The 18,186-nt window shown below is 50.2% G+C and overlaps 1 protein-coding gene across 1 annotated transcript; it reads right to left on the reverse strand.

Annotated features, from left to right (window-relative positions):
- Positions 1 to 37: 37 nt before the first annotated feature.
- LOC132689998 (5-hydroxyisourate hydrolase-like) lies at positions 38 to 2,850 on the reverse strand. Its single transcript, XM_060649882.2, has 4 exons — positions 2,732 to 2,850; positions 2,146 to 2,285; positions 775 to 910; positions 38 to 310 (listed from the first exon to the last, which is right to left on the reverse strand). The coding sequence occupies exons 1-4, from the start codon at positions 2,789 to 2,791 to the stop codon at positions 221 to 223; spliced, it is 426 nt and encodes a 141-aa protein (XP_060505865.1). The 5' UTR covers positions 2,792 to 2,850; the 3' UTR covers positions 38 to 220.
- Between the last annotated feature and the right edge of the window lie 15,336 nt (positions 2,851 to 18,186).

Consider the following 18,186-nt stretch of genomic DNA (forward strand, 5'->3'; position numbering starts at 1 on the left):
GGGCCGCACCAGCCGAGCCCAGGAACCGCAAGCAGCCTTGCAGATGCCAGCACTGACTTTATTGATGCCTGAGACTCAGCGGCTACTGGAAATTGGGGGGCCAGAATCTCCCGCAGGGAGAGTGAACTGGTGCCCTCTGCTGAGGCGTCCCAGTGAGCTGTGGGGATGGGATTGATGCTCACAGGCCAGCAGTTGTCCAGAGGAGGCGATGGCTCGGCCACTAGCTTCCTCGATACGTGGTGTAGGACCACGGGCTCAGCAGCAGGGGCACATGGAACCTGTGGGTCTCGTTGGTGATGGTGAAAACGACCTGAGGAGCAGAGAGGGCACCGGGACAGAGTGAGGGTCCGGTGCAGCACACAGGCAGCCCAGACTGTGGACCAGGGGCAGAAGTTAAGTGGGGCTGGAGCCCCGAGGGCCAGATGAAGCCAGTGGAGAAGTGGAAAATGGTGAGGGCTGCGGATGGGGCTGAATCCTCCCCCGGAGAAAGCCCTCGGCTTGGGGAACTCGAAGGATCCGCCCGGAACGGGGCCAGGTGAGTGCCTTTGTCCACAGGGGCTGAGTCACTTTTGGCCCTGCCCCACAGCTTTACCCAGGGACAGGGCAGGGATGGGTGTGTTGTGGTAAAATCTCTGGACACCTTTCTTCTGAGAGCTCAAAGCAGGCGAACCCACTGCTTGCCACCGCCCAGGGAGAGGTGGGACCAGCCTGCCCACTGCAGGAATCTTGGTGAATCACAGGCCTCCACCCCTCTGGCCCACCCCCGGCCCTCACCTCCACATACGGGTAGAAGCTCTCCTGCCCCCTCTTCTTCCAGTAGCCCTCAGTGTCAAAGGACAGCTTGTAGGTGCCTGCCTTCATCGGGCCTGCCGGCAGGAGCCCCGGGCAGCGGCCATCCGAGTCGGTGTAGCTGGGGAGAGTGGAGTCGGAGGGAGTGAGGAGTCACCCCTGCCTGGCTCTCCAGGGTCGGTCGGCCCATGGCCTCAGACGCCTCCACAACCTGAGTCACCGGGAATGCCCTGCAGCAGGACACGTTCTGGGGCCTGGGGTCTGGAGCAGCTCGGGGACACCACTGCAGTGTCTTTTTAGGGAACTCCAGTACAGAGAAGCAGAAAAGGAAAAAAAAAAAAATCTATTCCATGAGCAACAATCCCTTTATACTGGCATATATTTTTCTAGATTTTCTCTATGCATAACTATGCTTATTCATAAACTTGGAAAAATACTCTAAAATGGATTATTCTATTCATACTGTTTGATAGCTTGCCCTTTTCATTTAATATATTGTGTGTGGCTTTCTGGATCAGTAACTGTCCCCAAACCCCCATCCTCATGGTGGCCTGTTTCCAGCTGTACCGAGTGTCTGAATGGAGGGTTCTGAGGGCCTGGCGCTTTGCTCACTGATTAGCCCCCAGTCACGTCTGGAAAGTTCTCCCATCGTTCCTGCCACCTGTGCTTCCAAGTTTCTGTGCTGCGACTGGAAGGAGCAGCATGTACCCACACAGTTTATGGGGGAGAAGTTGGGAATGGGTCTCTAGGACCCTGCGGGGGACTCCATATATTCCTTCAAGAACCTGGAACCCCAGCCTCTGCGAAGGGGCGGGGGATGAGCTCTGTCCTCAGGCCCTGAACGCTTGGGGCCCAGCCGTCCACTCCCACCACCAGAGGGAACCTGCCTCCCTCAGGAGACTCACAGGGCTTGCCCCAGCGCTACAAGCCAGGGCCTGGGCTGGGCCTAATCCAGCGGAGCCTGGGGCAAGGGGCCAGGGCCTGCCGAGCCGCCCACCTTTTGCTTGCCTCTTGCTGCCTTAGTCTCCGCGACTATAAAAGGGGTAATTATGGAGCCTGGCCACAGGCTGTAGTGAGAATAAGAACACAAGAAAAGTGTTCAGTGCACTGCCTGGCACAAGGTTACCTGTTAATCACGGTGACAGTGAGGCGTTCAGATGACACGTCAGGCCTCAGCCAACCCTGCCCTCAGGGAGAGGCAAGCCCTGGCTCCCGGCCCAGTAGGCACTGGGGCTGTGAGGCTGCACCAGTGTGTTCTTTGGCCCCAAGGCTGAGGGGACCACAGCACGGTGGTCAGCACTGCCATCCAGCCCACACTTCCTGGCTATCTGGACTCTCTGTGACCCTCAAGCCTACCTTTTTCTCAGCTCCATCCACTGCTGGCCATGGTCCTCGAGCCTGGACAGACGGAGGCAGAGGCCCTGGGCCGGGAGCCCTGAGGCCGTGTCCAGCACATGCGTGGTCAGCGGGCTGCTGACCAGCTCCATGGCTCTGCCCTGAACCACGAGAGAGGGACAGGGATGAGCGTGTGGGGCCCAGCCCTGTGTCCACACTGGCGTAGAGACAGCAGCCTCGGAGTAAACAGCCCCAGAGGACAGAGTCCCCAACTGCCCCTGGACCCTGGAGGGGGCGGGGTTGGGCTGGAGTCGCCGAGTCAGCCACGTGAGGCTGTGGGGCTAACACACTGAAAAACGCCTCATAAACAATGCTGGTCTGACCCCCATTCCCCCACACTAGACCCCACTAGGGCCCCCTCCCCTCCGCCCAGCCACTGAAGGGCATCTCCACACACGGGCTTCCTTCTCCAGCCAGTCAGTGCGGGCAGGGGTTGGCCGGACCCCATCTCCTCGTTCTCCCAGAGCCCCTGGCTCATGCGCCACCTCGGACCTTAGCCCCCAGGCCGCGACGAGCCAGGAACCCAGCGTCCGGACCCGCCCCCTACCTCCGAGGAGCCCAGGTGTCGCTGGAGCGCCCGCAGTCGCGGAGCGGCCCCCGAACTCATGCCGGAGCCGCCCACGTCCACCACCCCTAGAACGGTGGTCCTGAGCGGTGGTCCTGGGACGCAGGTACCTGCCCGAGTCCGCCCCTGCCCTCACCCTGGCCCCTCCCAGGACCCGAGGGCCACGTGTCGGGCCAGACCCAGGTGGGGGGCGCGGCGCGGTGGCGGGGAGGGCGGCTACACCTCGGTGTCCACCAGGGGTGTCCGAGGGGGCTTCGCTGCGGAGCTCTGGCGTGGCGACGGGGGCGCACAGACCTGCAGGGGCCGCGGAGGCTCCTCCCAGGGCCGGAAGTGAAGTTGAGGGCACCGGCGGGAGGTGGGGTTTGGGGCGGGACGGGGCGGGGGGGGGGGGGGCGTGGGGGCGGAGGGGGGAGGGGCGTCCGTTCCGGGTCTGTCGCGCTGCAGGCAGGGGGGCGGGCCGAGTAGGTCCAGCGGAGATCAGCGTGGGCCGCGGGCTGCCCCGACTGCCCTGAGAGACCACGTGACGGTGCCTCAGTTTCCTGTCCGGTTCTGTAAAACCCTCGGCAGTAACTCCCAAGGCTGAGATGAGGCGAAGCTGTCTACCTACCTCTCTCCCCTTACGCCCCTGTGGCCCCCCCACCTCTAGGGAGGCTCTGCACACTGACAGCTTAGGGCCTGGGAGAGAGGAGCAAGTGACAGAACTCAGCGGACGGGTACCAGTCCATCGCCATATTGAAGTTCTTGCACATAAAATAGTTCATGTAACATAAGTAAGGGCACTCTGTATTTAACATCTGGAAAGGTCTACACCACCATGTTGGTTGACTGGTTGTGTTGCTCTAGGTAGGGAACCTTTTTCTTGCTGTCAAAGGGCATTTTCCAACTACTGGATGGTGAGCATGGACTATGTGTAGGTTAAGAATCACACCCCTCCAAGGCAGGGAAGGAGACCCTCCTAGCAAAGGCGGGGAGTGTGCTGGTTACACCTACTTTGGAGTTAATTAAGAGATCTCTATTTGCGGGGCTCCTGGGTGGCTCAGTCGGTGGAGCCTCGGACTTTGGCTCAGGTCATGATCTCGCGGTTTGTGAGTTCGAGCCCCCAGTCGGGCTCTGTGCTGACGGCTCAGAGCCTGGAGCCGGCTTCGGATTCTGTGTCTCCCTCTCTCTCTGCTCCTCCCCTGCTCACGCTCTGTCTCTCTCTCAAAAATAAAGATTAAAAAAAAAAAAAAAAAAGAACATCTATTTGAGGGGCGCCTGGGTGGCTCAGTCAGTTAAGTGTCCGACTTCCTTCCGGGTCATGATCTCACTGTTCGTGGGTTGGATCCCCGCATCTGGCTCTATGCTGACAGCTCGGAGCCTGGAGCCTGCTTCCGGTTCTGTGTCTCCCTCTCTTTCTGCTCCTCCCCTGCTCATGCTCATGCTCATGCTCATGCTCTGTCTCTGTCTCTCTCTCAAAAAGAAATAAACTTAAAATTTTTTTAAATAAAAAAAAAATATCTATTTGAGACTTAAACACACATGACGTTTGGCTGGGATTATGTTTACAGGAGATAACCCCAAGGAGAGGCTCACACCTGTTTTTGCCAACACCCGTGGGTACGATGGCTGAGAAACAACCAGATGTCTCCACTGGGGACAATTAAATAAATGAGCTCTGTTACAGACCGGCATGCTCTGCAGCCCATTAAAGAGAATGAGGTCCATTCGCGTGTAACAGTGCCCTGGAGCAGCGACTAGCCGCAGGGCATGACACAGGGTGTAAACAGGGGGAGGCGGCCGTAGCTTCCTGCTCTGAATGTGTGTATAGCTTCAGCTACGTTAAAAGCTTTGCTCACTTAATCCTCACGGCCACCTCATGATGTAAGTATTATCAACCCCATTTTATAGAGGAGGCACAGAGAGGCCAAGACCTGGAATACTTTCTAGTATGCTACCAGCAGACTTACACCGGCGGCCATCTCTGGGACAAGCAATTGTGGATGGGGTTACTTATTTTTGCTCTTTAACCTTTCTTTGAACTCTTAGATTTTTTATTTTTGTACTCTTAGAATCGTTAAGTCGTCTCAACCGCCATAAGTTAACTGACAAGAACGACAATGAAACCTTTGTGGGGGTGTGCCCTGTAACTCCCTTTCTAGAGAGCTGACACTCTTTGCCCCAAGAGAGAACTTAGTGGCCCGGAGAGAAGGTGGGGGGAAGGGAGTTGTCGCAGTTCCTTCCAGGGCCCCTCCAGGGCCCGTTCCCCATCCTGCCTCCACCCAGACGGGAACTCCAGTGTCTAGGGCCCCTGCCCCTTTCACAAGTCGCTTGAGACCCTCAGCCCCTGCCTGGCATCCCGGCAGCCAGCCCTCTCTGAGAACCAAGATTATCATGGGGACATCGCATACTGGGAACTTCCCTAATGAGAAGGTGACAAGGTCCCTTGTGGCACCTCGAGGCAAATTAGAATAAGGTGCTTCATCTTCACGGTCCTCATCTACCAGAAAATTGTCATAGTAAATGTTTAAATGGCTCATCTTTGGATTCAAAGTTATAACATTTGAAAACACTTAAAAATGATAAAAACACTTGCAGTGTGAGGTATATATGTATCAAGTCAGTGCACGGTCTGATTGGCTGTACACGGTGCCTTGCCGATCCTGGTGACAAGGCTGGATACTCACCTGGGAGCTCATCTTTACAACCCATGGGGACCCTAGAAAGGCAAGCGTTTGGCGAAAGGCCCTGGTGGCCCATACTTACAGCCTCAGGCTCTCGTCCCCGCCGGCAGATGGAAAGGCACTGTGAGTCTGCCACTGGACAGTCTGTGTGAGAGAAAGTGAGGAGAAGGGTCCCGGTCCCCGTGGCCGGAGGTTGCCCTAAGGGGGAATGAGACAGAGGAGATCAGACCCTACAATTGTGAGCCTCTACATTTCCTCCAACTTAAACACCGTCCCATGAGGTCTGCTGTCCCCCCCGGGGCCCCTCCCCATGGTCCTATCTCTCACCGGGTGACTGAGCCAGCCTGAAAAGGGGCTGCTTGATCTTACCGTTTATCTCCTCTCCAGTCTAACTCTAAACGCAGCTTCGGGGCGCCTGGGTGGCTCGGTCGGTTGAGCGTCCGACTTCGGCTCAGGTCATGATCTCGCAGCCTGCGAGTTCGAGCCCTGCATTGGGCTCTGTGCTGATGGCTCAGAGCCTGGAGCCTGCTTCGGATTCTGTGTCTCCCTCTCTCTCTGACGCTCCCCCGCTCATGCTCTGTCTCTCTCTCTCTGTCAAAAATAAATAAAACATTAAAAAAAAAAATTTAAACGCAGCTTCTGCACAGCGCCCCGAGTACTCACTGGGCCCTTAGCACCACCATTTATGGGTACGGTTTGCCAGGTGCTGGTGGCCACAGGCAATGTGACCTGAGCAGGGTCTTATGAGAGTGTGTGTGTGAGTGTGACAATTCGTGTGAATGTGTATGATGTGTGCGTGTGCACGTATGACCTTGTGAGTCTGCATGGATGCTGGTCTGTGGGAGTGTGCATGAGTGACTGTTTTAATGTGATCTATGTGAATGTGAGTATGCACATGTGAGTGTGCAAATGGGTATTTGTTGAAGGTGTGTGTGACACGGGCCTGGATGTGTGCACTTTGTCCTGCCACTCTCTTCCCAGCGCGGGTGGTGCCGTGCCCACGGTCACCTTTGCTGTAACACGGCAGCCAGGCTGGACCCCCTGAGTGATTTTGCTCGGAAGCCTGGACAGCCTGGCTCAAGCCCGTCCTTGCCCCCTGGGATGCTGGGAGGATCATTTTCACTCCTCAATCCTGTGTTTTCATCACCATCTCAATCCTGTGTTTTCAGTAAAACAGGTAGGAGAACACAGTCCCTCCTCGTCAGCTTCTGGGAGAGATGTGTTGAGATGATGTATGCAAGCTCAGCCACAACGCGGAGCTGGCATCAGAGCATCACATCAACAGAGGGATGTGGCCCAGAGATGAGACGTCCAAGCCCCTGCCGTTGTCTACAGCTATGACAACAGCCGAAAATGTGTGGTTCTCCACGCTGTCCTCGTGCAGACTGGCTCGAGTGGAAATGACGCCTGTTTCTGAGTTGATGTCCAGCTGATGGCTGGGGTCGTGCCCTATCTGGTACCTGAAAGGGATAAACCCTCGTTCTTACAGGGCTGGGGCCATGTGTCCCCCAACCACCCTCCCGGGCATAATGAGCTACTGGGGGCTGACAAATTTAAGTATTTCCTCCGGCCAGCTCTCCAGGCACGTGGCTGGGTCTCAGCCCTGGGTGCCTTGAGCAGGTCCGAACGGCAGCAAGGCCAAGCCACACCTCCAGTCCTACCTGATTTCCTGAGAGCGGAAGCTGTCTGGGTCCTGGGCCCTGTAGGATGTGATCTCCTGGCCCACACTGATGTCCTTGGGCATTTCCACCATCTCTATCAGGGGTACAAAGACAGGGGCCTCATTCACGTCCAACACGTCCACGGTGACCGTGGCCGTAGAGGTGAAGAGAGATGCCAAGGGCACTGCATCCACCACTGTCACGCAAAGGACGTACTGCTGCGTGGTCTCAAAATCCAAGCCCTGAAGAACATAGCAGAGGGCGGTCAGGGGACTCAGGCACACAGCTTTCCAGGACTTGGCACAGGAGGCCTCCCTTTTGCTGGCCTGCAAGAGAGCTCAGGCCCTGGCTTGCTACCCTCTGCCTGTCTTGAGGGAAGGCCACAGCTTGGTATGGCGGGCTGTGTTCCAAAGATGGCCACAGAACGTCACCCTTCGCACGTGCTTTCCTGAGCGCGTCACCCAGAAGCGGGGCCCACGTCCCCTTCCCGTGAACCCCAGCAGGCTTCCGTCGTGGTTTCTCCTACTGCAGGTTGCCAGTGTCATGCATTCTGACTTCAAGGCTTTGTCACCCAAGATGAGGCACCCCGCCCTTGCTCCCTGGAGCGTGAAGTCAGAGAGCCCTGAGGTCACCATGCTGTGAGGAAGCTCATTTGAGCCCCCGGCCTCCAGTCCTGGTCACCTTCTGGCCACAACTGTGGGAGAGACCCTGACTCAGAATCACTGAGTCTTTCCTGAATTCCTGACCCATGGAGGTAAAAAACTGTTCCATTTTTTAAGCCACTGAGTTGTGTGTGGGGTGATTTGTTATGTAGCAATAGTGGCTGGTATAAGGAGCAACCAGAAAGCTCCCATTTCTGAGCTTTGTAGGCCAGTCCTCGTTTCAAAGAACTGTGGTAGAGGTTTCATATCATCATGCACCCCTGGACTGGTCCTGAGCCAGAACCCCCTGACGGCCACGTGTGCCCAGCCGTGCGAGTGCGCTGGGGTAGAAGGCCCAGCCCCTGCCTCAGCATGGACATCATCCCAGCCACGAATCTCAGAATTCCCTCTGGCCGAGGCTGGCCTGACCCGAGACCTATCGGCAGGGCAGAAGCGGCCATGACAGGGAGTGCTCTGTGCTGAGCTGACGCTTGGATACTTCGCACTTAACATAGCAGTGAAGAGGGGGGCTGTGGTGAGGGTTTTGGCTTTGCCGCTTACTGTGCAGCCCAAGCAGGTGACCTCACTGCTCTGTACCTCATTTTCCCCATCGTCACATGTCCATAATTGCAGCGCTTCCCTGCTGGAGTGAATACTGAGTGTGCTGGTACATAAACAGCTCGTGGCACTTATTGGGACCCTGTGTAAGCTCTCTGTTTTATTATCCTGCACAGGGACAACATGGGTGGTGGGCCCTGAGCAGAATTATCTGAAAGAGTCCCCAGATGGTTGGGCCAGGAGTCAGCTGGGATTGGGTCCTCCTGACTTAGGCCTCGGCACCACCCGCAAGGCATGTGGTTATTCCCAAGGGGTCGATTTGCCGCCTGCTGGCCCAATACTCCGGTTTCGTGCAGGTCGACACGTGTTCCGGGGCATGTCCTTGGTGGAGTTCTTGATTTTTAGCCCTTCTGTCCCCCAGCCTTGTCTAGATGCTGCCTTTGGCCTTTTCCATGTTTATTCTAGGTGTCCTGGTATTCCGGCACAAAGAGCAGTTAAGTGCCTACTCCCTCCCCAGTCACTCCTCAGCCAAGCAGAAGTTCCTAAGATTGTCCTTCTCCCCCATGACTCCTTACATTCCCTCTTGTTTTTTTTAATTTTAATTTTATTATTATTTTTTAAATTTACAGTCAAATTAGTTAGCATATAGTGCAACAATGATTTCGGGAGTAGATTCCTTAGTGTCCTTACCCATTTAGACCATCTCCCCTCCCACACCCCCTCCAGTAACCCTCTGTTTGTTCTCCATATTTATGAGTCTCTTCTGTTTTGTCCCCCTCCCTGTTTTATATTATTTTTGCTTCCCTTTCCTTATGTTCATCTGTTTTGTCGCTTAATGTCCTCATACGAGTGAGGTCACATGGTATTTGTCTTTCTCTGACTAATTTCTTAGCATAATACCCTCCAGTTCCATCCATGTAGTTGCAAATGGCAAGATTTCATTCTTTTCGATTGCCGAGTAATACTCCATTGTATATGTAAACCACATCTTCTTTATCCATTCATCCATCGATGGACATTTGGGCTCTTTCCATACTTTGGCTATTGTCGATAGTGCTGCTATAAACATTGGGGTGCATATGTCCTTTCGAAACAGCACACCTGTATCCTTTGGATAAATACCTAGTAGTGCAATTGCTGGGTCGTAGGGTCGTTCTATTTTAATTTTTTGAGGAACCTCCAGACTGTTTTCCAGAGTGGCTGCCACAGCTTACATTCCCACCAACAGTGCAAAAGAGTTCTTTCTCTGCATCCTTGTCAACATCTGTTGTCGCCTGAGTTGTTAATGTTAGCCATTATGACAGGTGTAAGGTGGTATCTCATTGTGGTTTTGATTTGTATTTCCCTGATGATGAGTGAAGTTGGGCATTTTTTCATGTGTTTGTTGGCCATTTGGATGTCTTCTTTGGAGAAGTGTCTGTTCATGTCTTTTGCCCATTTTTTTCACTGGATTATTTTTTTTGGGGGGGGTGTTGAGTTTGATAAGTTCTTTATAGATTTTGGATACTAACCCTTTATCTGATATGTTGAGTTTGATAAGTTCTATATAGATTTTGGATACTAACCCTTTATCTGATATGTCGTTTGCAAATATCTTCTCCTATTCTGTCGGTTGACTTTTAGTTTTGCTGATTGTTTCCTTCGCTGTGCAAAAGCTTTTTATTTTGATGGGGTCCCAGTAGTTCATTTTTGCTTAGTTTCCCTTGCCTCTGGAGACGTGTTGAGTAAGAAGTTGCTGCGGCCAAGATCAAAGAGGTTTTTGCCTTCTTTCTCCTCGAGGATTTTGATGGCTTCCTGTCTTACATTTAGGTCTTTCATCCATTTTGAGTTTATTTTTGTGTATGGTGTAAGAAAGTGGTCCAGATTCATTCTTCTGCATGTCGCTGTCCAGTTTTCCCAGCACCACTTGCTGAAGAGACTGTCTTTATTCCATTGGTTGTTCTTTCCTGCTTTGTCAAAGATCAGTTGGCCATATGTTTGTGGGTCCATTCCTGGGTTCTCTCTTCTGTTCCATTGATCTGAGTGTCTGTGCTTGTGCCAGTACCATACTGTCTTGATGATTACAGCTTTGAAATACAGCTTGAAGTCCGGGATTGTGATGCCTCCTGCTTTGGTTTTCTTTTCCAAGGTTGCTTTGGCTATTCGGTGTCTTTTCTGGTTCCATACACATTTTAGGATTATTTGTTGTAGCTCTGTGAAGAATGCTGGTGTTATTTTGATAGGGATTGCATTGAATATGTAGATTGCTTTGGGTAGTATCAATATTTTAACAATATTTGCTCTTCCTATTCAGGAGCATGGAATCTTTTTCCATTTTTTTGTGTCTTCTTCAATTTCTTTCATAAGCTTTCTATTGTTTTCAGTGTATAGATTTTTTACCTCTTTGGTTAGATTTATTCCTAGGTATTTTATGGTTTTGGTGCAATTTTACATGGGATCAATTCCTCGATTTCTCTTTCTGTTGCTTCATTGTTGGTGAATAGGAATGCAACCGCTTTCTGTGTGTTGATTTTATATCCTGCCACTTTGCTGAATTCATGGATCACTTCTAGCAGTTTTTTGGTGGAATCTTTAGGGTTTTCCATATAGAGTACCACGTCATCTGCGAAGAGTGAAAGTTTGACCTCCTCCTGGCCGATTTGGGTGCCTTTTATTTCTTTGTGTTGTCTGATTGCAGAGGCTAGGACTTCCAATACTATGTTGAATAACAGTGGTGAGAGTGGACATCCCTGTCTTGTTCCTGACCTTAGGGGGAAAGCTCTCAGTTTTCCCCCATTGAGGATGATATTAGCATTGGGTCGTTCATATATAGCTTTTATGATCTCGAGGTATGATCCTTCTATCCCTACTTTCTTGAGGGTATTTATCAAGAAAGGATGCTGTATTTTGTCAAATGCTTTCTCTGCATCTATTGAGAGGATCATGTGGTTCTTGTCCTTTCTTTTATTGATGTGATCAATCACATTGATTGTTGTGTGGATATTGAACCAGCCCTGCATCCCAGCTATAAATCCCACTTGTTCATGGTGAATAATATTTTTAATGTATTGTTGGGTCTGGTTGGCTAATATCTTGTGGAAGATTTTTGTGTCCAGATTCATCAGGGAAATTGGTCTATAGTTCTCCTCTTTTGTGGGGTCTCTGTCTGGTTTTGGAATCAAGGTAATGCTGGCTTCATAGAAAGAGTTTGGAAGTTTTCCTTCCATTTCTATTTTTTGGAACAGCTTCAAGAGAATAGGTGTTAACTCTTCCTTAAATGTTTGTTAGAATTCCCCTGGAATTTCCCCTGGAAAGCCATCCGGCCCTGGGCTCTTGTTCTTTGGGAGATTTTTGATTACTAATTCGATTTCTTTACTGGTTATGGGTCTGTTCAAATTTCCTATTTCTTCCTGTTTCAGTTTTGGTAGTTTATATATTTCTAGGAATTTGTCCATTATTTCCAGATTGCCCATTTTATTGTATAATTTCTCATAATATTCTCTTATTATTGTTTTTATTTCTGCTGTGTTGGTTGTGATCTCTCCTCTTTCATTCTTGATTTCATTTATTTGGGTCCTTTCTTTTTTCTTTTTGATCAAACTGGCTAGTGGTTTATCAATTTTGTTAATTCTTTCAAAGAACCAGCTTCTGGTTTCGTTTATTTGCTGTTCTTTTCCCAGCTCTTTAAGGTGTAAGGTTAGGTTGTGTATCTGAGATCTTTCTTCCTTCTTTAGGAAGGCCTGGATTGCTATGTACTTCCCTCTTATGACCGCCTTTGCTGTGCCCCAGAGGTTTTGGGTTGTAGTGTTATCATTTTCATTGGCTTCCATATACTTTTTAATTTCCTCTTTAACTTCTTGGTTAGCCCATTCATTCTTTAGTAGGATGTTCTTTAGTCTCCAAGTATTTGTTACCTTTCCAAATTTTTTCTTGCAGTTGATTTTGAGTTTCATAGTGTTGTGGTCGGAAAATATGCATGGTATGATCTTGATTTTTTTGTACTTGATTTGTGTCCCAGTATGTGGTCTATTCTGGAGAATGTTCCATGTGCACTGGAGAAGAACGTATATTCTTCTGCTTTAGGATGAAATGATCTGAATATCTCTGTTAAGTCCATCTGGTCCAGTGTGTCATTCAAAGCCATTGTCTCCTTGTTGATTTTTTGATTAGATAATCTGTCCATTGCTGTGAGTGGGGTGTTGAAGTCTCCTACTATTATGGTATTACTACAGATGAGTTTCTTTATATTTATGATTAATTGATTTATATATTTGGGTGTCTCACATTTGATGCATAAATGTTTACAATTGTTAGGCCTTCTTGGTGGATAGACCCCTGGATTATGATATAATGCCCTTCTGCATCTCTTGATACAGTCTTTATTTTAAAATCTAGATTGTCTGATATAAGTGTGGCTACTCTGGCTTTCTTTTGTTGACCATTAGCATGATAGATGGTTCTCCATCCCCTTACTTTCAATCTGGTGTCTTTAGGTCTAAAGTTGGTCTCTGGTAAACAGCATATAGATGGATATTGTTTTCTTATCCATTCTGTTACCCTATGTCTTTTGACTGGAGCGTTGAGTCCATTGACATTTAGAGTGAGTACTGAAAGATATGAATTTATTGCCATGATGTTGCTTGTAGAGTTGGAGTTTCTGGTGGTGTTCTCTGGTCCTTTCTAATCTTTGTTGCTTTTGGTCTTTATTTATTTATTTATTTATTTAATATTTTCATCTTTTCTCCTCTGAGAGAGTCCCCCTTAAATTTTCTTGCAGGGCTGGTTTAGTGGTCACAAACTCCTTTAATTTTTGTTTGGGAAACTTTTTATCTCTTCTTCTATTTTGAATGACAGCCTTGCTGGATAAAGAATTCTTGGCTGCATATTTTTCTAATTCAGCACATTAAATATATCCTACCACTCCTCTCTGGCCTGCCAAGTTTTGTCAAAAGGTCTGCCGCAAACCTGATCTGTCTTCCCTTGTAGGTTAAGGACTTTTTTTCCCTTGCTGCTTTTATGATTCTCTCCTTGCCTGGTATTTTGTGAATTTAACTATGATACGCCTTGTTGATGGTCGGTTTTTGTTGAATCTAAAGGGAGTCCTCTGTGCTTCCTGGATTTTGATGTCTGTGTCTTTCCCCAGGTTAGGAAAGTTTTCTGCTATGATTTGCTCACATAACCCTTGTACCCCCCCCTCTCTCTCTCTTCCTCTTCTGGGACCCCTATGATTCTGATGTTGTTCCTTTTTAATGAGTCACTGGTTTCTCTAATTCTTAAATCGTGCTCTTTTGCCTTAATCTCCCTCTTTTTTTCTGCGTCATTATTCTCCGTAAATTTGTCTCTGTATCGCTGATTCTCCGTCCTTTTGCCGCCGCTGCATCCATCCGTGATTGCAGCTCAGTTAGAGCATTTTTTATTTCATCCTGACTAGTTTTTACTTCTTTTATCTCCGCAGAAAGGGATTCTAATCTATTTTCAACTCCAGCTAGTATTCTTATTATCATGATTCTAAATTCTGGTTCAGACATCTTGCTTGTATCTGTATTGGTTAAATCTCTGGCTGTCATTTCTTCGTGCTCTTTCTTTTGGAGTGAATTCCTTTGTTTCATCATTTTGAAGGGAGAAAAGGAATTAATGAGGTAGAAAAAATTAAAATTAAAAAATTAAACACACACACACACACACACACACACACACACAAAATCGAATACGTGATGCTAGATCCTAGGTGTGTTTTGATTGTTGAAAGTGGCTTGATAGGTTAGATAAAAAAAGGGGGGGGGGAAAGGAAATCGTTTGAAAACTTGAAAAATGAATACACTGAAGTAGACTAAAATGAAATGATGGAAGTAAAATAGAATTTGAAAAAAATTTGCACAAAAGTGAAGAATATAGTAGAAAAAATTAAAGAAAAATATTTTTAATAAAAATTGAAAATAAAAATGAATTTTTTCCCTTTCTGTTTTCAAGAAAAAGAAAAGAAACAAAAAAGAGAAGAAAAAAGAAAATTGAATAGATGGACCTGCTAACAGATTGAAATACGACTGAAATTACTTCGTTTTCCTGTAGAAGGCAGACTACGAAGCGCTTTATAGTCCATAAACCAAGCCGGTGGTGAGCCTTGTGTTCTTGAAGAGCGAAGTTGGCCCAGTTGGGCGGGGCTCGCTGTAACAGCTCCGCTCTCCACTAGATGGCGCCGCTAGCCTACTGGGGTGGAGTGTTGCAGGTAGGTGCGAATGCGCATGTGTGGGAGTGGTGAAAATGGCGCCGCCCAGCTATCCAGCCTGTTCTCCCAGATCAGCAATCGCGCACCGGTCCTCTGTCTTCAGCTCTCCTCCACTCCCTGCTTTTTCACTCTCCGTGACCAGGCCCCAGTCCGTAACTCTCTCCTGAGTTTTGTCTTAGACGCGGCTGTTTTCCCTGGCCCCTTATTTCCGAAAGATTGCGGCTTTGACCCGTTCCGCTCCTCTGCGGGAGGGTCTCAGTGAGCAATGGCCGAATGAGCAATGGCCGAATGTCGGCTGCACCCAGGAGCTCCTGCTGGACCCCGCTGTTGCCCGTACCCTGAGACTGTGGCCAGGTGCCAGGCCGCCCCCCAAAAAGTTCGCAAGACAGCGTAGCAGGAGTGTTTTAGGGACCGTGGAAAATCACAACACACATGTGGCACCAGGCTTCACCCTTAATGACCTTGTTCCAGCACCAGCGAATGTGGCCGTTCTCTGGGGTCTTCTGCGACCAGGTGGCCTCAACAGTCTCTACCAAATGTTCTTCCAGCAGTGGAACCACTTTTTCCCGTGTGGCCCAAGAACCTCCCGGACTCCACTCTGCTCCTGGGGATTCACACTTCCGACTCGAGCACCACCAGGTATGGAGCTGTGGAGTTTCAGACTCTGCATTCCCCTTGTTTACAGTCTTAATGGAATTTAAACCCTCGCCTTTCTCCTTTTTTAGTTCAGTCCCTGTGGCTGTTTCTAATTTTCCGCTTTCTCTCCAGCTGCTTTTGGGGAAGGGTGCTTTTCCCGTATTCTCCCCCCTCCCCAGTCTCCATCCTCTCTCTGCCCGCAGAAGCACCTCCCTTCCCGCGGCTTCTCTCTCCCCCAGTTCAGCTCTCCGCGCCGCATCCCTGCTGAATTCTGTGGTTCAGGTTGTGCAGATTGTTGTGTTAGTCCTCCAATCAGTTTTCTAGGTGTGCAGGATGGTTTAGTGTTGGTCTGGCTGTATTTCATGCGTGCGAGACACACAAAAAACTTCCATGCTGTTCCGCCATCTTGGCTCCCTCCCTCCCCTTCTTGTTTTTGTTTGTTTGCTTGTTTTTGTTTATTTTTTTATGTTAGAGAGAGAGAGCGAGAGCGAGTGCATGGATGTGCATGTGCGCATAAGCGGGGAAAGGGCAGAAGGAGAGAGGGAGAGAGAGAATCTCAAACAGGCTCAGGACTGCCAGCAAGGAGCCCAACGTGGGGCTTGAACTCTCCAACCATGAGATCATGACCTGAGCCGAGATCAAGAGTCTGACACTTAACTGACTGAGCCGCCCAGTTGCCTATCTTTTTGTTTCTCTCTCTCTTTTTGATAGTTTAATCTTCAGTTTATCCGGGGGAATGGGGAGTAGATGGTTCCAGGCCCCTGTGCCCACTCTGAAGACCACTGTGGCTCAGGGGACCTGGCTTCCTGCCTCTAGGGGTAAAGCAACAGTTCTAAGCATAAGGGAAGGGAGACAAATGTCTCAGATGAGACGACTACTCAGGCATTGCTCAGAATGACTCTGGAGGCCTGAGCCCTCTATTCTTGAGCCTCCTGTTCTCTCCCCACTTCCTGTCCCACTCACCCCTTCTCAGTGCTTCTGGGGCCCCTCCCACTTTTGGAGGAACCCAAATGAAGACCCCTGTCCCAGTTTAGCTCTCTGAAAACATCCCAGGTTAGTGTTTTTCTGGGAAAAAGCTGTTAATTAGGCAGCACTTCTGAGGTCCAGGGTGATGGCATGGCTGTTTCGATGCAAGGACCGGGGGGGGGGGGGACCCCCATCGCAGTAGAAGTTCCCCACTGGGAAACTGCCTTCCTGGTGTGAGGAGTGTGGTGTCTGCTCCTGTCTTGGTTCAGGGTGGACAGAGCCAGTCGATCATGGCGGCCATCTCCTTAGAACTCACACCTACCTTGGCTGTTTTCAAAAGGCCATTGTTGGTCTCCGGGTCCGTGGTGACAGTGTAGAGGCCTGCTCTGTCATTCAGGATGGAAAACACTGCCTTCCATGCTGGAGAGCCTGGGGCATCTTCTCTCTTCACCTTCAGTCTCACTATCCCTGCATCCACCTTGTTTTCAAACACCTGGCCCGTGTACTGCAAGAGAAGGACACAGACACTCATTCCTGACATCCTGTGTGGGGACCTGGGAAGCAGCCTGTGGCAGCCTCAAGGGATCTTCAGCAGGATGGGCCATGGTAGAAGGGTCTTTTCTTGAAGCGGTGTCTGTTGGCCTGAGCGACAGTGAGGGGCACCTGCAAAGGCCCTGCTCAGTACCCTGGATGTGTGCGTCAGCGGTGGGGCTTCCGACAGCTCAGTGTCTACTTTCACTCTGTGCCAAAGGGACGGGAAAGGTGAGACCATGTCTCCTAGCTCCTGAAGCTTGGATCCCAAACTGTGCATCAGCCGAGGAGGATATGTCCCCATGGCCAAGTGCAGCCATCCCAGGCTCTGTTCTCAGGTTGCAGCCACCGTGAGAAGCTCCTCAGATCCCAGCTGAGGCCATTAGCCCCGCAGGCTCAGGAGCCAAGCGAGAAGTTGGACCTAGAGTGGCTCCTCCAGCCTGTCCCCCGCACCTCGCTGTCAGGTCCCTTCTGACTCAGTCTCCATGGGGAGCAAGTGTCTCTGTCTTACATCTTGTACACGAGACTGTTAGGAGGGCTCTGCTGGAACACCTTCCAGGCTCAGGTGTGACCCTGACTCCAGCCCTAGTCACCTTGGGAGGGACGCTGGGTTTATTGCCCAGGACTCTGTGGATGATACGGTAACGTCTACAACTGTCTCTACATTTCGGTTATAGGGAATTCAGGCATGTGAGCCTCTGCTGTTCTCTGTCTCTTTGTATCCTGGCATACCTGTCTTGGGAACAAAGGACAGAGAAGGATGGGCTTCCTAATTGTAGCACATCCAGCAATGGGTTCAAAAGAATTAACTCAATTATTTTTCGGATACATCTTCCAGAGTAGAGACAGTGTGCTCTCTGAGGTCAGACTGGTTCCAATTCCAGCCTATGAATGAATTCCTATTAGCACCTTCCTGTACGTTATTTACTGTGGTCCTCATATACCCCCAGAGGACAAAATCACTGCCCCCCCCTTTCCATAGATGATAAACACAGGGAGGTCAGACAACTTCTTCTCCATTCAACAAGGCTGACTGATCTGTATTGCTGTCAGGGTAGCACCAGTGGGAGCAGACAGACCCTAATCTGTACTGCAGTTTAGGAGATCAGGGCTACTATCACCTCTGATTTTGGGGAGGGGCACAGAAACACTAAGGTCACAGCTACAGGACTGGGAAGGCGATGCTTGGGACCTAAATCCAAGGCCCACTGCCTTGAGCACATCCCTGGACTTTATGCCAAGGGTCTGGCCCATCTCCCCTGAGAGAAAGCAGCTCAGAGCCTGGGGCTCTAGACACCCAGGTGACCACCCTGTCACCATTCCCGGTGGCCTGAGCAGGGCCAGCCCATGGAATCCAGACCCCACGTCCCTGGGCTTAAGCCAGGTGACCACCAAACAGGTAGGCCTTGGTTAAACCCTTCAAGGCCTGCAGGCTTTGCCTGGAACCTTCCTCATGACTCTCCTATGGCATTGGGCTGCTTAAGAGTGGGCAAGGGGGTCCAGCCTAATGGGGTCAGTGCCAGTCATTCTGTTATTCTCACTGTGTGATGCCCTGCTCTGTAATCCCTGCTACCTAAAC

The sequence above is a fragment of the Panthera onca genome, chromosome E2, assembly GCF_046562875.1.
Source record: "Panthera onca isolate mPanOnc1 chromosome E2, mPanOnc1 haplotype 2, whole genome shotgun sequence".
In the NCBI taxonomy this organism is placed as follows: domain Eukaryota; kingdom Metazoa; phylum Chordata; class Mammalia; order Carnivora; family Felidae; genus Panthera; species Panthera onca.